At 40.1% G+C, this 23373-nt stretch overlaps 1 protein-coding gene across 1 annotated transcript in view; it reads right to left on the bottom strand.

Annotated features, from left to right (window-relative positions):
- Positions 1-11134: 11134 nt before the first annotated feature.
- The window catches only part of CASTOR2 (cytosolic arginine sensor for mTORC1 subunit 2), a 234407-nt gene continuing 222168 nt past the window's right edge, over positions 11135-23373 (bottom strand). The window contains exon 9 of the mRNA XM_073615078.1: positions 11135-22420. Coding sequence (XP_073471179.1) covers positions 22355-22420 — 66 coding nt within the window. The 3' untranslated portion in view covers positions 11135-22354. The remainder of the gene's footprint in view (positions 22421-23373) is intronic.

Here is a 23373-nt window from a genome sequence, read left to right on the forward strand (position 1 = left end):
CCTCCGCCCAGTCTATGTCTGGATAATTAAAATCCCCCATTATGATAACACTTCCCATCCTTGCTGCTAATCCAATTTGTGATAGGAGATCCGTCTCCACTTCCTCCCTCAGGTTAGGGGGCCTATAGCATACTCCCAGTATTATTTTCCCCTTAGCTTCATCCCTTTGGAGCTCTACCCATAAAGATTCCACCTCCTCCCTAGCCCCCTCAGTGATGTCATCTCTCACATTCACTTGTACATTATTCTTGATATATAGGCATACCCCTCCCCCTTTTTTACCCTCTCTATCCTTGCGGTATAGGGTATACCCTTGAATGTTTGCCAGCCAATCATGAGAGCTGTTGAACCAGGTCTCTGAAATTCCCACAAAATCCAAATCCTCCTTGTACAACAGTATCTCTAGTTCACCCATCTTGTCCGCCAGGCTCCTGGCATTGGTGAACATGCCACATAGTTTAGACCGGTCGCATATTGTCCTCGTATTGGGTGTTTCAAGATTGCAACTTGGACTTGCTACTATACTCACCTTGTGTTTTTGTGCTTTGGTTAACCTACCACTAATGCCCCCAATACTACCCTCTGGAATATCTTCCGCGCTGGCTATCACTGTCTCTGGACCCTCCCCCCCATCGCCTAGTTTAAAAACCCCTCTAACTTTTTGGCCATCTTCATTCCCAGCAGATCTGCACCCTCCTCATTTAGGTGCAGTCCGTCCCTTCTATAGTACCGGTTACCGACTGAGAAGTCGGCCCAGTCCTCCAGGAACCCAAACCCCTCCTTACTACACCAGCTCTTCAGCCACTTGTTTACTTCCCTAATCTCCCTCTGCCTCTCTGGTGTGGCTCGATGTACCGGTAGTATTCCTGAGAACACTACCTTGGAGGTCCTTTTCCTCAATTTAGCTCCTAAGTCCCTAAAATCGTTCTTTAGGACACTCCATCTGCCTCTGACTTTGTCATTGGTGCCAACGTGCACCATGACAGCCGGGTCTTCCCCAGCCCCTCCCAGTAATCTGTCCACAAGATCCGTGATGTGCCGAACCCGAGCGCCCGGTAGACAACATACTGTTCGGCGCTTCAGGTCTTGGTTACAGATTGCCCTCTCTGTCCTTCTAAGAATTGAGTCCCCTACCACCAGAATCTGTCTTTCCTTTGCCTTTGCTGCCCCCCCACTCTCACTGGAGGAGTTCTTCCCCTGGCAGCTAGGAGAGTCCCTCATCTCCAGCAGTGCTGGTCCCTGACTGGTAACACCAATGTCACTCAATGGAGCGTACTTATTGGGATGCTCCAGTCCTGGATCGGCCTCCCTGGCACTTCCCCCTCTACCCCTCCTGACTGTCACCCATCTACTCTTTGCTAGTGCCTGCACCTCTTTGTCTCCACCCGCCTCTGTGCTGGCCCCTGCCGGCACCTGCCGTGTACCTGTTTGCAAAATTTTATAATAAACTATGAAACACATTTTTTTTTTTCAAAATTTTCGTTCTTTTTTCATTTTTGCAAAAGTGATTAAATACCACCAAAAGAAAGCTCTATTTATGTCATAAGGGTACATTGCAGCATAACCGCGCAATTGCCATTCAGTGTGACAGCTCTCAAAATTGACCTGGGCATGAAGGGGTTAAAAGTGCCCAGTGGACAAGTGGATCGTCACTGCATCTGAACACCACAAACCAAAAACACTTTTATTCATTTTTAATACTTAAACTATCCCATCCATCTATGTCTCCATGCTTTATTTTGTTGCAAAATCACTTTGAAATACACCCCCCCTAGTATTTCTGACCGTGGCCATCTTGAGTAAGGGCAGATGACTTATGTAGCATTTACTTCCTGGAATCCATCTGCCCTTAGCTCAGACATGCATGCAGGAGGGTGTGCTTAGCTGAGAATGCCCCTCCTCTCCTAAAGACTCTTGGGATGTATGACATCATCTGCCTATGCCAGAAACCGCTAAATAACTGAAGACATGTAATAAAAAAAAAAAAAAAAAAAAAAAAAAAAAAAAAAATTTAAACAAGTAAATATAATATACTAGCAGCATTAATGTTGATTGGGAGAGTGAAGTCCCACTTTAAGAACAGTGATCACCCCTCTCCCCTAACAGAGCTTACTTTATTAATATTACATTAATATAGGGCTTCTGCAGCTAGCGTATGTATTTTAACTTCTTTACTTTTACAAATTTCACAGGCCCAAACACACTTGTACCTTGTTGCAATGTGCTCTAAACACTGCCTCTGTGGTGTACAGTGTTCACCTCTTCATTTTTTTTTCTGAAAGGGTGAACTAACCCTTTAAAGAGGTTGTAAACCTTTGTGTTTTTTGCATTAACGTGAAAAAACACCTGACAGTGACCCCCCCCCCCCCCATTTTACTTACTTGAGACCTGGAACTTGACCCAGCAGGGACGTGCTGTCTCTCTGCCCGGGGTTCTTGGCTCTCGATTGGATGGATTGAAAGCAGTGCAGCCATTGGCTCCCACTGCTGTCAATCAAATCCAATGACATGGGCACCTGGGGGGGGGGGCAGTCATACATTCGGCGGCTATGGACACGGAATGCTGGACCCGGGAGCGCGCCCGCAAGGTAACCCCCTCGGAAGAGCTCTTCTCCTAGGCCCTAGGGGGTTATCTGATGTGGGGAAGAGCAGCAAGAGCCGCCGGGGGACCCCAGAAGACGGGGTTTGGGGCCACTCTGTGCAAAACGAGCTGCACAGTGGAGGTATGATATGTTTGTTTTTTAAAAAAAAAGAAAAAAACAAACCCTTACAATCTCTTTAAGAAAACTTCTTGGAAAAACAGTGAGGAATTCATTGAAAAGGAAATAACTTTTCTTGGGGTAGATTGTAAGCTCTAACGAGCAGGGCTCTCTGATTCCTCCTGTATTGAATTGTATTGTAACTGTACTGTTTGCCCTCATGTTGTAAAACGCTGCGCAAACTGTTGGCATGATATAAATCCTTGTATAATAATAATAAAAATACATAAGAAAAACACAACTGTGCACCAATTTTACAAAATTATAGCTGGCTGCAGATTGAGATGGAGCGATAACTACTATCCCCTTCCCACCCAGCCCTGGTGCCCCTTTAACGGGGTCTTTACGCTTGGGAGGGCCATAAGGACTGCCTGATCATGTGACCATTGTATTTGGCTGTCACCTTGGTTACATGACTGGAAGATGGTCCCACTTGCTCCTGATCATTACTAGAGATCAAGAGCAGTCACTGCGCTGGGAGTGTGCAAGGAGCATTTTCTCAGCACGGAAACTTCAGCCACCCATGGTCGTGTATGTCAGGGCCGTCTTTAAGGCAGGGCAAAAGGGGCAGCTGCCCTGGGCCCTGTCATTGTTGTGGGGCCCAAAGCAGCTGCCTCATACTTGCCAACTATTCCAGTTTAAATTCCCTTGTCCTTTGAAGTTTTAGTCCTGTTCTCTGTCCCAATATCTCAGTGTGAAGTGCTGGTACTAATGCTGCCCAGACCCTGTGTTTACATATAAATAACTGGCATTCATATGTAAATAGCGGCGGCATCCATAAGTAAATAGCTGCGGCCGGCGGCATTGATATGTAAATAAAGGCAGCATTCATATGTATATCATGAAGTGAGGAGATGTGCTGTAACCTCTAGCAACCAATCAGTGAGCAGTAATACTGTACAGTAATCTCTAGCAACCAATTAACAAGCAGAAATAATTTGCTGTAACCTCTAGCAACTAATCAGTGAGCCGTAATGTGTGCTGTAACCTCTAGCAACCAGTCAGTAAGCAGTAATTATATGCTGTAAACGCTGGCAACCAATCACAACTGCTGCCTGCTCTGATACAGTAAACTGATTTTAAGTCTAGCTGCTATTTATTGTATGTCTCAGAGCAGGTGGAAAGTGAAATTGCATGGGGGGGCCCAAGAAAATTTTTGCCCAGGGTCCAATCAATATTAAAGATGGCCCTGGTGTATGTGCAGTGTGTAGGTGTTAAAGCCCACCCTCTGTGCTGCTGCACATATGCATTACATGGGTAACAAGAGGTTAACATTAAAGAGGAGGTCCAGCCACCCCACGAAAAATCAGCAGCTACAAATACTGCGGCTGATGACTTTTAATATATGAACACTTACCTGTCCAGGGAGACTGTGATGTCAGCACCGCGGCCGATCTTCAGAACGACTGTTGGGTGCAGCCGCCACCATTCCTGGTAAGGAATTCTGCCAAGAAAGGACCCCCATTGGATAGTGTCCGCCCTGTACTGCGCAGGCGCAGCGATTGTGCCGTTCGGAGGACAAAGGAGACGCCGAAAGTCTCCGAACATGAACAGCTGTTCATCAGCTCTACACGGCGCCAACGCAATTAAGAGTACATTGTGCCACACGCTCCCAATGCTCGTGTAACTCTGCAAGGGGCGGATGCATACAGAAGAGGCCGCATGATGGGCAGAGCTCATACGATGGGGGTGGATACTGTGTTAAATTGCTTGTGTTAGGTGGTTAAATAGGTCCAGCAAACCCGCCCATGAACATTGCAAAACCCACCCTTCAGTTGTGCGAACACGCCCCGCAAAGATCCGCTCATTTGAGAAATCCACCCCCACGAGCATCGGGAGCATGTGGCACAATGTACTCTAAATTGCGCTGGCGCAGTGTAGAGCTGTTAAACATCTGTTCATGTTCGGAGACTTTCGGCATCTCCTTTGTCCTCCCAACTGCACAAAGGGCGGACACTATCCGATGGAGGACCTTTCTCGACAGGACACCGGCTCCCTACTACGCATGTGCAAAGCGTTCTAATTGGTCCGGCGTCAGAGGAAGGGGGCCGAACTTCCGGGAAAAACGGTACCTGTCAAAAACTTTTGAGTGGAACTCAACTTTAAGGCCTCATGCTAACTCTCCTAGACTCTTTCTCCGTGCAGCAGCGTTTTGGTAGAAAAAAATACTCGACTCCTGTAAACGCCTGTAAAGCCTACAGGCGCATCAAGTGCTCGGGCTTTAATTAATTTTATTGGCCAGAATAATTTATTCTGGCCATTGAAATGAATTAACACTCAGGTGCTAAACGCGCCTAGCGTTTACACACATTTAGGCGCATCAAGCATTTTTTTCTGCCAAAACTCTGCTGTCTCCTGGACACACTGGCTGTTTTTTTTTTTCTGCCTCTAAATGTCTAGGTGTGCATGGAAACATAGGCTAACATACAGGGATCTATAAAGGCAGGAAAAAAGAAAAAAAAAAACGCCCCTAAGATCAGCAGAAAAAAGGACTCGTGTGTGTGAGGCCTAAATTTCAAAATGGCTTGTGTAGCAATTATTGAGCAGCGAAAAAGTGATGTTTTCCTTTTATGAAGTAATGCAATATCATTTGTGCATGGACATAACATTTTAAATTGCATGTACAGTAAGTTCTAGAAATGATATTCTGTAAACGGCATACATGACCTCTGTAGGTTGACGTGCATTCCATTACCATTGCAGAATAATGTAGATTGCTCAAGTGTTTTCATGTTAGAGTTGGCAACTGTTTCAAAGAACTGTCTGAAGCGATCATGGAATATACAACAACTGTGGACTTAAGCAGCTGACTATACAGTTGACTCAAGTGATTGAACAGTTGCCAGCATTTCTAGTGTCCGATCTGTGAACTTTTATCATGTTGCAAGAAAAGGTCCCCTATTGTCAATAAGGAGTGGCAGCGCAATACAGAGGACATGTCAGGATTTGTGTCAATGGAAGGTTAAGTTGACTTTCTAAATTTTGTTTTAAACTAATATGGTTTCTAACTTTGTACCAGACTATAATCTTTGCAATGAGATTATGATCATACCAGCCTGTAAATAGCATGGTCTGGGGAAAAAAAAAAAAAAACAACAGACAGCAATTTAAAAAAAAACACTTAAAAAAAAGTGTAACTCTACTTTCATGGGGAAAACGAATTGCGAATAAAGAAAAAATAATATAGCGTATACAATTGCGACACAAGTCATATTGTAATTAAATGTTATTAAAAATTACCTTTCCTTTTCAATCTGCAGCTCTGTAATTTTCTGAAAATGCAATGCAATATGGCTAACTGGAGATGTTCTGTATGCAGCATGTGTACAGAACGCCCCCCCAGAAACGTAATTTCCTGCTTGTGTGATTAGCTCACCGATTTTCCCAGAAGTCTGCACTAAGATACCAAGTCAGATTTCAAGCATCCCCTGCAACAAAAATGTCATTTTTGGTGAGCTACGCCCAATAGGAACACGTCTAAAGGGATGCAGAACCAGTAGCTTTCCTCATTAGAGCAGGGCAGGAGCAGCAGCTGATTGGTTATTATCAAACCACTCCCATTAGACTCACTTTCCCACATGGATACAGAGGAACAAACAGGGATTTCTTCAGAATAACAAAAGGTAGGAATCTTCAACAAAGTTTGTTAAAATCCTTGCAATGTACACAGATCACCCAGAGGGCAATGTTATTTTCTCAACAAAAGTGGAGTTACACTTTAAGGTACCAGGTGCTTTCTATTTTTCAGTATGCTGTTTTACAAAAAATACTGGCAACAAAAAACAGATATTTTAAACCAGGTATGCGCAAAAAAAAAAAAAAAAAAAAAAAGGTACTTTAATCACTTCACTACTCGTTACTTTCACCCCCCTTCCTTCTCAGACCAATTTTCAGCTTTCAGCGCTTCAGCGAGGTCACACTTTAAATGACAATTGCGTGGTCATGCAACGGTGTACCCAAATTACATTTTTAGCATTTTCTCGAGACAGAAAGAGCTTTCCTTTGGTGGTATTTAACCACTTCAATACAGGGCACTTTCCCCTCTTCCTGCCCAAGCCAATTTTCTGCGTTCTCGCTGTTTAAATGACAATTGCGCGGTCATGCTACACTGTACCCAAACAGCATTTTTATACTTTTTTCCCACAAATAGAGCTTTCTTTTGGTGGTATTTGATCACCTCTGGGGTGTTTATTTTTTTCTAAACAAATAAAAAAAGACCGAAAATTTTGAAAAAAAAAAACAAAAACATTTTCTTCGTTTCTGTTATAAAATTTTGTAAATAAATATGTTTTCTCCTTCACTGGTGGGCACTGATGAGGCTACACTGACGGGCACTGATGAGCACAGATGAGGTGGCACTGATGGGCACTCGTAATCACGAAACTGATGGGCACTCATAAGCTACATTGATGGGTACTTATGGGTGGCACTGACAGGCACTGATAGATGGCACTGATGGGCATTGCTGCTATTGAGGCACTGGCAGGTATTGCTGGTGGGCACTGATTGGCATTATGTGTGGGCACACATTGCCACCCATGGCCACCAATTGCCACCAGAGATGCCATACCTGGTGGTCATCAGTGGTGGCCATCCCCGGTGGTCCTGGGTGGGCATCCGCGGGTTGGGGCTGCGCTTATAATCAGCACAGACCCCCCTGTCAGAGGAGCAGCTGATCGGCTCTCCTCTACCAGACGCAAGTGAGAAAAAGCCGATAAACGGCTCTCCCTGTGTACATTGTGATCAGCAGTGATTGGACACGGCTGATCATGCGAAAAAGAGTCTCGGTCAGAGACTTGTTACCTAGATTGGAGTTGCGGCGTGTCAGACAGACACGCCGTAACAACGATCGCCGTGATGCGTGCCCCCAGGGGCGCGCAGCAGCTTGTTATCCTGATCACGACATATGACATCTGGTCAGGATATCACAACCACTTTTCCGCCGTCATTCTACAATATTGTTCTTTTTTTTTTTTTTTTTTTTTATTGTTTGCTAAACAAATAAATAAAAACCGAAAATCTGGAAAAAAAAAAAAAAAAAGTTTTTTAGTTTGTTATAACATTTTGTAAATAAGTAATTTTTCTTCTTCACTGATGTGTGCTGATGGAGCTGCACTGATGATCAGTGTACATAATGTGCTGACAGGCTTGCCAGTTAACGGTTCTCCTTTCCTGACATAGACACAGCGGGTTAAGAAAGAACTGCTGATAAGTGGAAAGTCTGTTTATATTTGGCAGATCTTCTATATGATGAAAAATATAGTGCAAAAAGTATAAATATATAGAGACAGACTCAGAAAGAGGCTGTCCTAAGCTGATAAAGCATGATGTGGAAATAGTATAAACGCTGTATAATGCAAATCTGCAATAAGAAACAATGCTGGTAATAAAGTGCTATAAGAAACAATGCTGGTAATAAAGTGCTATGGCAATAATATAAAGTGCAATAATCTATAAGGTGCAAATAGAAAACGCAACCATACACATAATTAATGGAAAATGTCCAAAATGTGCAAAATAAAGTGCAATAAACGTGAAGCAATGTGATCAAACTCCAATGGACTGAAAAACGCTCAAATCTTCATATAATAGTTCAAAAAAAATATAAGTGCAAGTGCAAAAAAAGGATCAATGTCCACTTCATCAAATCACAATCCGAAGTGCGTCACTCGTTCCCCCCAGCCTCCCACCTCTGGGGAAGACCCCTATGGGTCAAGATGAGCTTGGATAGGCAGTAGAAAACAGATTCCCCTCAATCGATCGATCTCCAATCACCTCAGCAATCCCAGGATTTTTTGGAGGGTGGCCTCAGTCTCCAGGCTCAGCAGATGGAGTGGGGACCGGAAGTAAAGAGACCTGGCTCCTCTTTGACGCGTTGCGTCACTGCTCACATGACTTCATCAAAGGGTGTTCACCTCAGCAATCCTGGGATTGCTGAGGTGATTGCTGGAGATAGATCGCTTGCGGGGAATGTTTTCTACTGCCTATCCAAGCTCAACTTGACCTGTAGGGGTCTTCCCCAGAGGTGAGAGGCTGGGGAAAACTAGTGGCGCACTTCGGATGGTGATTGTGATTTGATGAAGTGGACATTGATCGTTTGCACTTGCACTTATATTTTTTATGAGCTATTATATGAAGATTTGAGTGTTTTTCAGTCCGTTGGAGTTTGATCACATTGCTTCACGTTTATTGCACTTTATTTTGCACATTTTACATTAATTATGAGTATGGTTGCGTTTTCTATTTGCACCTTATAGATTATTGTATTTTATATTATTGCCATAGCACTTTATTACCAGCATTGTTTCTTAGAGCACTTTATTACCAGCATTGTTTCTTAGAGCACTTTATTACCAGCATTGTTTCTTTTTGCAGATTTGCATTATACAGCGTTTATACTATTTTCACATCATTCTTTGTCAGCTTAGGACAGCCTCTTTCTGAGTCTGTCTCTATATATTTATACTTTTTGCACTTTATTTTTCATCATATAGAAGATTTGCCATACTGTGCCACAACGTAGATGTTGTTATTGCTTGTGTGTTTTTCTTGTATGTTAGTTAGCACCACATACTTATTTATATTAATTTATTTTGGCTGTGTGGGAGCACTTATATATGTTGGTGGCTTTCTACACTTGTCCTGTTTGTTATTGCTAGCCTTTTTTTGGTTTTGCGCACTAGTATACCCCCCATTTTCACTGTTTATATTTGATTAGCTGTAATTGGACACAGCTGATCACATGGTAAAGGGCCGCTGTGATAGGTCCTTTACTGCGATCTGTGATCAGCTGTGTCCAAAGTACACAATGGTCACAGAGCGCGCCGGTGCGCTCCCCAGGGGTTGTGAGGTTCTGGGAGGACGTCCATGGTCACACTCCCAGAACTAGAAGCCTGAGCTGCAGCCGTCTTTTGGCTAATAGCTCGGGTGAGTGGTAGTTAGGGGCTGGTTCACACCAAGAATTGCACAGGAACACAATTACAGCAATTATAGCTTATTTATTTTATTATGACCATTTTCCTCAAAATTAAGTGGCCTTGTAAAGGAAACCGGTTTTGTGATAAATATAAAGGCTGCCAATGCTTCTGAAATTTCTATTTGCCTAGATGTCATGCTGATCGTCTCTAGCTTAAGTACATAAGTGATCCAGGCCAAATATGAGCCAAGTGAAGGCATAACTCCTGATGTACATGCTTATGTCAGTGGTCTAAAGTACTGAATGCATTTAGGTTTGCATGGCAGCCAAATAAAAGCGGTTGTATACCGCTAGACATTTTTTTCTTCTTCTTCTTCCTGCAAGGTAAAGTCATAATGTGCCAGTATGCATCGCATACTAGCACATTATGTGACACTTACCTGAAAACTAAACTGTTCCAGCGGCGCATCATCAGTGCTGTAGCCGCTTCCATTTTCACCCGTCTTGCTTCTGAGTTTGTGGGCTCTGGCTCTGTGATTGGCTGGAGCCGTGATGATGTCACTCCCGCGCAGGAGCCGCCGTTCACAGCACAGGGCTCGGAAGGAATGGCACCCCTGGCCGTTCCTTCAGAGCGCAGTGCCAGTGATGTCACTGGCTGCAGGTAATGTAAATATCTCCTAAACAATGAAAGTTTAGGAGATATTTACTCTACCTATAGGTAAGCCTTATTATAGGCTTACCGATAGGTAAATGTTAGCAGAGGAAGTTTACTTCCTCTTTAACGCAATGGATTAAGCCGACCATAGATGGCTCAAATCTCGGCAGGTTCGGCATGAACTGGCCGAGATTCGAACCATGCATGGGCAGGCTGAATGTACCTAAGTTGATTGATTAGCTTGAGTACAACCAGTCTGTTGGATTTTACATGTGATTATTGCTAGCGGCTGTTATAGCCACTAGCAATAATTATTGTGTTCTCGCTACAGGGGGGCATGGCTTCACCCGCCGGGAGAACACAATGGCGAGGGGTTCACCTATCAACCCTGTCTATGTTGGTGGGGGAGTCAAGCGATTTTCTTTCCTGCAACCTGTGGAAAGGAAGAAAATGACTCCATCTATGGCTGGTTTTACTCAATTTTCTCAGTACAGGTTTTCTTCAATTACAACTAGTGAATAATGAAAAGCTTTTTCTTCGTAACCAGAAAAGAAGGCATCAAATGAGTTCAGCATTTAGACTTGATATTTTACATATGGGGATCACTTCACAAAGCTAACATACCAGGAAAAAGATTCTTATTTTCAAAATTTCAAGAGTTATCAGACTTATCAGAGTCCAATAGGATTTAAAAATTCCACATGGCTGAAAATAAAGATTCTGGTAATGCTTTGTGAATTTATCCTAAGATCAGTAGTATATGTATGAGTGACACTGACGCGTGAAAAAAAACAGGACACAAAAATATGGTCTTTCAAACAAAGTAAAATAGTTTTTATCTATTCATTCACAAATCCTACACAAGACTAAGTTCAAGGGTATAATCATCAATAAAAAAACACAATTTCAAAATACAGATATGAGAAAGGCACTGATACTAAGAGAATGAGCAAAATAATGAGAAAAGACTCACTTTTCTTTTATTATAAAAGTAATACTTCTTTTCTTTGGATGACTTGTGCCTTGTGCAAATTAACACCAAAGTAATGTTTTTAAAGGTAACCATTTGACATGGAGTGTGAAAATTATCTGGAAAATGTACAAAGAGAAAGAATTCGGTATTAACCCCCAACTTACATGAAGATTTATATATTGCCTGTCGTTTTTGGGGGGTAAAACTGCATTTTATAATCCTGTGATTATACTTGACAATTATTTTGTATTATTGGAATATGCAATCCTTCAAGCTACTGTTCAGGGCCAGTCAACTGAAAACTGTCAGTTAATTTGTGAATGGATTTCAGTGAGCCAAATTGTCCACTGGCTTTCTTATCCCCTACAATTTTTCTGTGTCAAGTGAGCTTCACTACCTTCCAGTTCACCACCCCACCTGAGGCGATATTCTTCTAAATTCTTTTTTTTTTTTCTTGGCAGATGAAACACCGGCAGGCAGAGTGGGACCCACTCGTAAAAGCCATTCTTGTAGGGTGATTTTGGTACTAATCACATCTAGAGATCTTCCAAAAGATGGTATAAGTTGTGTTGTCACTAAGCCTGCTAGAAGCTACACAAAATTTAAGTGTCAGTTTTGTTTGTATCTACCCTTTAAAGAGGGCCCATCACTTTCACAGGTGTCTAAAGTCATCAGCAATGTCATGAGTTCCTTGTGATCTGATAAACTCTCAAGAGTTCACAAAACCCACATCATCACTGTGTACCTGCTGGGTTTCTTTCTCAACTACTATCAGTACTTCTTACCATAAGATTGTAAGCACCCACTCTTAAGGGCTGTACACACTGGCTGAACATCGGGCGGCATCAGCTGGTTCAACAGAAACCAGCCGACATTCAGCCCATGTGTACAGTGGCCTGCTTCTTTCGAAGGGTCATGGCCAAAAAAGGTATGCTGATTGGCACCAGATCAGCTCTCTCAGCCAATGGCTGAGAGCACTGACCCTTGTGTTCTGGAGGGCCGGCATCCCTGTCAGAACACAGTAGCTCAGCAGGGGAGATCACAGTACTAACATCGGATTGTTAGTACAGCGCCTCGTCCTGAGCTTTTCACTTTTTTTTTTTTCGGCCCGCTGGGTTGAATGGAAAAAAAAGGATAGTGTTTAAAGAGTGACAGTTTTCTGACAATAGCAATATCTTTGTCTCAAAATTAATTTACTGCAGAATAATTTAGTACTACTAATTAATTATAGTAGCGCAGACACAATAAGTCAAATGGAACAATGCCCAATTTTTCCTCTGTTTACAACCACTGATGTGTGTATTCTTGATATTCATAGGATGTAAAACTTATTGAATTGCAAGAAATATGTAGACAGCCTAGAATAGTAAACATCCGTTGACATTTGAATGACAATAAATGATTCGAACTCAAGAAGCTCCTGTATGAGAGATCAAGAGGGCCAGTTTAAAAATACTGTTCGGTGGTCACAAGGGTGTAAACTGTAACAATCAATTGAGCGTTCATTACTATAAACTCTACGGCATGTTTTGCCAACAGCACCATGTTTTAAAATTAACAAATCGTTTTACCATAACCTAGTATTCCCATGTATTGCCAACCTACTAGCAATTTAAGGTTTAATTTTTAAAACCAATAAGTGACGTCAATCTTTAGCCTGGAACATATGTAATAATTTACTGCAAGTAATAACAATGCCATTTTTTCTTTCCACAGCAGACCTGAGCTCAGAGCAAGTTTGGCGTGGCTAAAGAAATCTCATCTGATATGGGTTATTACAGGTATGGTTGGTTCCCACAGCTTTAACATTTGCTAGACAAATACAGAAATCTGGTAGTTGTGGGAAACCTCAACTTCTCCTTTCTATCACTTGCTGGGAATCATCTTTTTTACTTCTCGCAATCAATAGACAAGAGCCTACAATAAGCAAAGGAGCCTGTACAGATATTAAATATAGTCATCTGATTCAGTGACAGTTGAGTTGTTTGTGGCCAAGTCAGATGGAGGAGGCATTTTTGGCCAAAAGACTGCAGTTTTTACAGTTACTGCAAAGATATTCAAGTGTGTTTTGGATCTTAGTAAGTTAATTTGGTATTTGAAGAAAGACAACCTGATATTTTCTTAACATAAGACTTGTTCACACCAGATGTATTTTCCAGTAGCACCTGTTTACACCAACATGTTGCAACGAGGTGCGTTAGAAAAATTGCACTGATCAGCAATTGTCAATGAGTCAATAGAATGAGATCCCTTGAAAACAAACATTTTGGAAATATGTGTCAATTGGAACATACATCAATGCAACATGTATCCTTTTTCAAGCACATGTGGTAAATGCATCTTTATTGTCTAGGGTACCTAACATGAAAAGGAATGAAAACACAATATATTGACCTTACAGCGGAGAATAATCCACAACTGGGTCTAAGTATTGTAATTAGGAACATGTAACTCAATATCTACATAGGTTCAGATTTAACTAAAACTTTTTAAACCATAGACCTCATCTATTGAAGGGTTAGCAGATAATAAAACAATTCACTTAATTTTTTTATTTAAAATCGACTAAAAGGGCAACGATTATAGGCATGGTACAGTAAATTGGGATCTGGTTTCTGGCGTTTCATATCTGTGATTACACTAGGCACTTCCTTACTGAATAAGCCAAACTGAGAATAGAAAACATTAGGGCCCAATTACAGGATTCACATTAAGGAAGCCTATTCATTTAAATGTGCTGACACCTCATTAAATGAAAAATAAACCTATACTATTTTTGCCAAAGCAGCACACCGCAACACACAAAGTTCTCATATCTGTGCATTGTCATGCGCCATAATGCTGATGCATTTTAAATTACTGTATATGTGTTGGGGGTCATTTGCAATGAATAGCAGCGCCCTGTACATATACAAATGTTGAATTTTACTACAATTGTATAAATGCAGCTCGAGTGTGTCCAAACTTATGAAAGATGGAAGGAGTGCCATAATTGTTTGTTTCTAAACCAGTAAAGTTATTACAATTTCCATGTTGCATGAAACCTGCAGAACTTTTTCACATAAGTGAAGAAGCCAGCCAGCAGTGCTTATTAAACCAAACCGTGGAAGGAACCATGTGCAGTACCTATTACAAATGAATCAGAATTTAACTAGTACTAGCTTATCTTCAGGAGAGGGACTTCTGATTGCCTGAAATGGGATACAGCACTTAGATCTGAGCATTATCTATTCAGTAAGTACAAAAGCGTTCAGTGAATAACTTTCCAAAACATGTACAATATATATTGTATAAAGACTAGTAAGAGGACCAGAGTGTAATAGCATTAGTTTGACGTGACTTCAGTGGATGAGTTCAGCTGGCCATAGATGGACTGAAATTTGGCTGGTTCAGTAGAGACCGGATGAATTTCAATTCACTCGTGCCCACTCCTGAATGACTTTTGCCGCATGGGAAAGCTGGAAAATTTTTCTCAGTCACCGACTGCAGCATATTCAGTATTCAAGCAGTGTATTTTGACAGTGGAGAGTCCCCACTATCAGAATACAATGTCTCAGTGGGGAGGATTCCTCTATTCCACTTCAAATGCATGGTTGGAGGGATCCATTTGCTTTTTTTCTAGCAATCTATGGCCAGCTTTATCCAATATAAGCAGAGGAGTAAGAGTTAATTATGTATCTCAGTAGCTTTAGTAGTTCAGGCAGTCAAGTCCATGATATGACTTGAATGTTGCAGGACTTTAAACATTGTTCTTTCTCGTCTTAATATTAAGACCAAAAATAAGTAGTGTAGATGCTCCATACAGAAAGGGAACAGTTCCCTATTACATTAAATCCTTATACAGTTTACAACTAAACCCCTATTCTCAACCTGTCCAATGTGGACAGCTCCAACTTACACCATCTAAACCCTTAGGCCCCTTTCACACGTCAAGCCCGCTCGGATCTGCCTGTCCATTTTTCAGACAGATCCGAGCAGGCCATCCATTGTCTCCTATGGGAAGACGAATGTCAGTGGAGATGTGTCCGCTGACACCCGTCTGCCAACTGATCCGCCAAAACAGGCGTATGGCGATACGTTCGCTATCCGTCTAGGCGGATCGGATGAGATATGTCCGTTTTCATCCAATCTCTCCATAGCAATCAGCGGAGCTCTAAAAGGCCCCTCCCCGCTCAGTGAGCAGAGACGGACCTGTCATCTGCCAGCTCAGCGTAAATCAACGGAGCGATCTGTTGAGCTGACGGACTCTGCTGATCAGATTCGCCTAGTGTGGAAGGGGTCTTACTCTCAACCAATCCCAAAATGTGGGTTATTTCCACTGCTAAAAACGTTAAGCATGTTTCTCAACAATAATGTAAACTATCATTTCTCAAATAAAGGAGACTATCAGAAGTAAAGCCCAGAAGATAAACACAGCCCTGGGTGAGAGGTGTTAAAGTGACTGACCATACCGTTTGTAGTAGAAATTTCCCTGCCAGCAAAGTTTCCTATACATACACCAACTTTCTAACGTGTATTTGTATAGGCTTAAGCCCCCCCCATAAATGTCATCAAATATGTCACTAGGGGATGGGGGGAAGATGGTTTCTTTTTTCGGTTTCCAGCAGGTGTAAGTGTTTGCAGAAACTCTGGCAGCACAGGCAATGGGATTTCTGTTACAAAAATACAATAAGGTGCCTTATGGTGCACCTCTTACCCAGCACTGAGTTCATGATTGTTTTTTTGTTCCAGATGCAGGTTTGTTTGAAGACATTTTGGTGCAGATATATTAAGGGACTCCAAAGTGAAACTCAAGTTAAATCCAAGTGGCAATACATAATTTATCACATAACAGTACCTTCTTGCAAACTATTCACTAAAACATTGTTTCTGAAGCCTGTACTCAGGTACCACCAAACATACAGATAACCAAACATATGTAAAGATGGACTCATTTGTTTTCCATCTAAGGCTGGGTTCACACTATTGCGAATTGGATGTGGGGTTCCTCACATCCAATTCAAAATAGCAGGAGATTTGATCGCTCTATGGAGCCGATTCACATATCTCCGCCTCAAGTGCGAATTTGCACAGGAGCCCTGTGCGTCTTTTGGTCCGTTTCAGGTTCAAATTCAGCCAAAAATTCGGACTGAAATTGGACCTGAAACGGTGAACGAGGACGCACCGGACCCCTGCTGTGAGCCGCATGCGAACATAGTGTGAACCCAGCCTAAGTGTTTTAGTTTACTGTGGGGACATCCAAAAAAAAGGAACTGTTGGTGCAACATGACGACAGGTTTGAGAAACATTGCACTAAAACTTCAAAAGGATGATATAGTATTTACTGTGGTGTCATGTATTGCATGGATTTTAATCTATGAATTGAATCTAGGAAACGAGAGACTGACTAACTATAATAGGGCAAGTGCTTATATCACCTGAACACATGACAGTCACATACATTGCCATCAGAATGCAATCTTTTCAAGGATTAACTTATTGTACATCCAATCTGTATTTTTATACAAGCACAATGTATACAAAATCCTTAGGATGCTTACTCACCTAAAATTGCTAACGTGGCATTGCTAATATGTACTATTCTAAACAAATGGAAACTATAGCCAAAATTTATAACTCCACTTTGCTGGTGTGAAGAGGAAATCGTTTATAAAACAATGGCAAGCCTCTCAAGGGACATGGATTAAATAAAAAAAATCACTTTAAGGAAAAAATGCTCACATCACACATTCTGTTTGACAAATGGCTTGAGTGCAATGTTTATAAAAATAAAATATTTTTTTCAAATTTTTCAATCCTTTAAGGCTCAGAAGAGTTGCTGCAAGATTCAAGTAATCCATTATTTTGTGGTCCTTCAAGGCAGCAACAAGATTACACTACTTGCTGGTGTAAAGACTCTAATAGTAATTCCTCCACAAAAAAAAAAAACAAAAAAAAACAAACTTATGCAACTTTTCTATGAGCAAGTCTTTGGCAAAACAAGAAAATATGCAATGATAAAATACTTCATGCATATCATAGAATGTTTCACAACCGGATGTAAATGTGTTTACTTTAGAACATGCTTTCCAACTGACAATGGTACTAAGCAGTCACTCCAATAAATGTTGTTTAAAATGAAATCTACATGTGAATAGAAAATGGCTATATCATCCAATTGGCTAAATGCATGGGTCGATCACCCTAACCATGCTTAATAATAAACCATATCTTTTGGGACCTAATGGAAGATGAGGGTAGTTGCTAAGCTAGGTTGTCATCTGACTATGAAGAAGGCAGCCATTTTGAATCTAGTGAAATATTGGCCTTTATTTGCATAAAATGTTGTTGATGCCTCCTCTGTGTCAAAATAACAAAAACACTTTAAGAAAAAGCCTATTATAATATATGGGGGTTGCCATTGCTGACCTCCCTCAGAAAATACCCGACACTCTGGTTAGAATGCTTTTTTGGTCACTGGCCTGAAACAAAATTGACAAATCATTACACGGAATGAAATCTTAACTCCTTATCTGCATACCTGTTCAGGTTCAGGGACTCAAGTACTGAAGCAAAAGGGTCATCATGACAGCCAGGCTTCTAGCATTTTCAGAAGGAGGGGCAGCACTTTTAACCTTGATTCTCTCGTGTAAGCAAGCTCTCGATGATCCACTTTAGAACCATTAATGTTAGCTTTTATTAACATATGTTCAGGATTTCCCCATAAATCCCCAACAAATTATAATGTGTAACATTTGACTAACAAGAAATAGCTTGTTTAAAAAAAAAATGGAGGAAGCTATTACATTCAAAGCTTTAAGTCTATAATCGGCAGTTTTAATTTTACTGGCAGGGTAAAACCTTAAGGCCCATTTAAAAAGCAGCAGCCTGATCGTACCTAAAAAATAAAAACTTCTGGCACGGCTGTGTGCTTTACAAATAAGCCCTCTATGGGACAACATTTGCTTTGGGATATTAAAATGCATGGAGAAAAAAAAAAAAAAAAAAAAAAAAAGTGTCATGAGGAGGAGAGGCTGCCTATGACCTGTCAAAACCATATAACCAAGCTCTCTTTCCACTATGGAATGTTCTCTGCTGTGTTATGCAGATCACAATCCGAAAAACACAGAGGACTCCACAATACACCCTACCTTTTATGAATGACTCAAAAAATGTAGATGAAGTGTGGAGTAAGCACTGTGGTGGCACTACCATTATGAGAGGGGCACAAAGTATCATAATGTCGAAAATCCTTTTTTGGATGAATTATAGCAAATTATAGTTAATGATGCTTCTCTAGGGTCTCAGAGGTCATACTATTTAGTACATTACTGATAGCAGACAAAAAGGAGCCAAGCATTTTCCACAACTACTACAATGTGTCTGTTTTTCACAGCCTATAGGGTGTGTTTTCCTCCTTGTGTCTTGTAAAGGATAGCAATCGAAATATTACATTTTTTTAAAGCTTGTAATACAGATTATATATGTATGGCCATTGTCATCTTGCAATACAGAAAGGTTAGAAAAAACCTAGTGTCTGGGAAAATTATTATTTTTTTTTTTTAGGGTGCTTGCATATGGTACTGATGTTTGAACATCAGTACTCCTGGCCAAAATTTCTTGCGTTTATATTGTGTGTATTTGCACATACACATGTAAAATAACTTCTAGCTCTTTTTTTGACCTCTTCAAATCAGCAATTTACATGCATATGCACGTCCATGCACAAAATACTGACCAGAAACTCTGATTTCAGGATTTTTTTTTCTACTTATCTATATGCAGCACATGTTTATGTGCCTGTGTGTACAGGCACATTAAAAACAATGGGCTGCATTTGGATAAGTTAAAAAAAAAAATAAAAAAAGCCTGTTGGCGTAAAAACACTGCATTTTTAGGCAGCAGTGTGCATGAGGCCTTCGTTAATAAAAAATAATGCTTGAATGTATTTTTAATTTTGTGTCCTCAAAAATTAGTTTTCATGTACATTTTATATTTACCTTTGTGCCTACGTGTAAAAGTTTAGCCAGCACAACTATATTTGGGAGAATATCTATCACATGACTGAACTAAAGCCCTTTTCATATAAAGTGGGGCTAGGGAGGAAATTATTTAAAGGACTTTCACATGGTTAGCATGACAACTTGAAGCGAGTTTTTATCCTGGCTTTAGCTTATTTGATACCTAATGAAATGACTTGTCAGCATTTTTAACCAATTTACTGCTAAATTTCGGATATACTGTATATCTTGAAACATGCAAATAAAATACAGTTACAGAAAGCTCAAGCATTCCTAAGAAAACTCCTCTAATTAAGATATGACATTTTTAAGCAGCAGACTGCTATTTAGAAGTGAGGACCTTTACCTGGACTTGCCATGATATGTTATAAACAGGAGTTGTAAAAGTTTAAACAGCTTATGTTAAAAATAAGGTCCAATATGATCTTACAGTACAGAAATAGATGCATGAAAATTTAATGTACTCTATGCTCTTGGTAAGCTAAGTTTCTCAGGATTAGCAATCATTTATGACCAGTGCAGAAAAATTCTTTATACACTATAATAGAAGTAAACCCAACCCTGACCAAACAGCTTGCCCCTCATTGATACTAGGGATTAAACATCATGTCCAAGGACACAAAATTACATTTTACAATGCAAATACATTTTTTAGACTTAAGATTTACACTGGTGCAAACTGTTATTGCATACATGTGTGGCAAGCCACACATATTCAAGATGGCCAGAATTAAACTGACCGTATTCAGGGTGATGATCTAACAGGAGGATCACATGGAAAACTGGTGAAAAATGTTAAAGTAAATTCCAAACAAAGGTTTACTACACAATGAAATACATATATAGGAGATTTGTAACTGACAAAAGATTTGAATTAATGTCTATCTATCCTAGGATTTACACAGTTTTGCCTGACAGCACAGTTAGCTTTGTGACATGATGTTTCTTTACTGCGGGAAAACAATGAAGCTTGGTCACCTTCTTGACCCAAGCATGTGACTGGGCAACAGCGGAGCAACAGTAGACTGGTGAGCTCATCCCTCTGCTATCTTTGGACATCAACATGTTCTGTCTCAGAACACTGTAGTAAGTACACCTGACTGGCTCCCAGTCCCCCCCCAGTCTGAATGCTGCTGTATGAAGTCAAATTTAAGTACTTACAGTGGTTATATTTAAAAAAGTTTTATTTTTAATTTGTTTTAATTATTTCCATAACTGTAATATTTAGTGTTTTTTTTTTTGAGCATGGAGCTTAACGTTAACAAAAAAAAAAACTGAAAATACTTTGTAAACATTTGCAGAAACATCCAATGTGGGTGTGGCTCCTGGAAAAAGCTCATAGCCTACTGCAACAAACACTGTTCATTTCAGAATGGATAATGATTTAGTATAGTTGATTACATAATTCAGAATTGGCAAGATGCCACATTTGCAAAGGCTTGAGTCATTTTGAAAGACCTTTTAACAGTTTGTCACAATAGTCCATCAGCCCCTACCAAAGGCCATACACAATTTGTTGGATATGCTAATTAGCTACTTACATTTTTCTGCCCAATCCCTGCATTAAGATACATGACCCTGAATATCTTCAGTTTAATTGTGGCCACACTGTATTTTATGTGATCTAGTCTCCTCCACAACATGGACTTTTCCAATATTTGTGAGGATGACAGTATAAGTTCCTTAGGAACCAATGAAATCACACTACAACAAATTGGTAGGGTGAGTTTTCAGAAACATTGGATCAGCTCACAAATTGGCAGCCTCCAATAAGTAGGTAAAGGTGACCAGTACACATTAATCTGGAAATCACTCTAATCTGGGAAATGTATTCCATTCATGCATGGCGCATGAATCCGGTGATTTGCCATAAATTTATACACATTTACTATTATTTAGTAAATCTCTCCTTACAAGGTGCAAGAGCTTCAAGGCAGGTGTTTGCAAAAGATAAAGGTGACAGTATATAAAGGGTTAGTCTAGTGCTTGTAGTGTAACATTGAAAATGTAGGCTTAGGACAAAGAACTCTCGACATGCAAAATGTTCTTTTTTCAGTCAGCAATAAAAATCAGTTAACAAATCACTGTCATGAACTGCTAAAACAACGATTTTCTTTTTTTTTACCAACAATGAAGCACTTGTTTTGCCTTAGAGGCAGCTTTCAAAGCAAGGCTAAAGAGAGGATTGTAGCTTGCATGAAAAGCATGGACATGGCTCACAATTTAAAAACTTTCAGAAGGCTCTTTTAGACCAAAGAGTCACTACAAAAATATAGAAAATAAAAAAGCACAATTCACCATGCAAAGAAATAAAAAGGGGGTAAAAGCAGAGACAAGGTGCAGAGAATTATACAAAGCTGCCAACACTCCCTCTTTCATTTCTACATGAAAATTACAGTGAGATTAGCTGATAACAATCACCTCCAATCATCACTTTCCATCTATGTTCCAGGCAGGAGCAGCCTTTAAACTATTGCTCTTAGGAACGGGCAAGGGTAAGAAGCTAGAGAGACCTATTTAAATATGTAGTACTAGTTATGGTAATACAATCTTTATGCAAGTCTGACACCATTTCAAGAAGAATAGATGAATACAGTGCAATATTCTTTACCATTGTGTGATGTTCATTCCTCTTTAGGCTTGCAAACCTCTTCACAAAGACATTTTCGAATGAAACTTTCACACTCATCTATAGGAAGGTGCAGATCATACATCTACAGCCAAGGCTTTACTGCATCTCAGTAATAACTAATTGCAACAGTGCAATGCAATTTTTTATGTTTTTCCATTTTTTTTCTTTTTTTTGTTTCTTTTTTTTTTTTTTTGTCCTATACCAAGTTAGCAGGAAGGTTACAGATCACTTTGGAACTAAACATAAGAAAAACCATATGTGAATAAAAGAAAACAAAAAAAAAAACTTTCAGGAGATTCTCATATTCATCTCCAATTCAGTGTCTTTCGTCCTTCATGGCACCTCTTGAGATTCAGCTTGTCTTGAAATACTGCACAGAAAAAAAAAACAAAAAAAACACAGCCACAAGGCAGAAGACTTCTAACGCTTCTCCGCTTGGCTGACTTGGAGCGCATTAATGACACCATTGATGTTTTCTTCAGGTACCTGCAAAAGATGAAACCGAATATGGAGATGAAATCTTCTGTTATAATGTACTGTTGAATAAAGAGCAAATACACTGGTCACCACCCTCTATTTAGTGGAGAGAAAACCAGTCTAAAAGTTTTGCAAACAGCTTTGGTGCACGTGACAGAGCAGCAGCCAAATCCATTACTATTTACCTTGTCATATCTACATATCTATGCAGCCTAAAAATCCAGAAAGGATCCAAAACCTGTTGCTTCATCTTACCAGCAAAGCCTAAGTGGATATATTCTACAATTTTGGTTGATTCAATCTGTTTTGTGTTTTATACCAAAACTTGGCCCACAGTCATTTTCACTATGGCAACCTCAGCAGTTTAATTGTGCACTGTATCTGTTTGGCAGAGTGTAAGGATGACTTGGGCAGAAATGTTTTGTTGTTAGTATTTTGCTGTGCTTTCAGTTCCTTTTGTGTCTTGTACTTTGTTTTCCTGCCTTTTTTCATGTATACATTGGAATATTTGAAGCAATGTAGCCTACATAAAAAAGGAGAAAATGTCACTGATATAAAACTATAAATATCCGCATCATTAACAGAATTAAATATCAGATCTCTCAGGATATGCAAACCATTTGAGTATATATATATATATATATATATATATATATATATATATATATATATAATGTGAATTTATCAGCATAATTGTGTGCAACAGTAAATAGGCAAGTCAAAAAATGCCTGCACATGATCATCATACCACTGTATATGACTGTGAAAATGGAAATAAGAGCCTACAAATCAGTATGTTAGGAGTATTTTACACAGGCCTGGTTTGGTTGGTAAAGCTATTATGGTGATCACCTTGCAATTGGACCCCTTAAACACACATTTTCTACACACTTTCTGGATTGCAAACCAAATATCGAGAGGAAATGACAAATTCCACTTAAAAAACCCCCAAGGGTTCCAGC

This window comes from Aquarana catesbeiana, linkage group LG02 (genome assembly GCF_042186555.1).
Source record: "Aquarana catesbeiana isolate 2022-GZ linkage group LG02, ASM4218655v1, whole genome shotgun sequence".
NCBI classification, from domain to species: domain Eukaryota; kingdom Metazoa; phylum Chordata; class Amphibia; order Anura; family Ranidae; genus Aquarana; species Aquarana catesbeiana.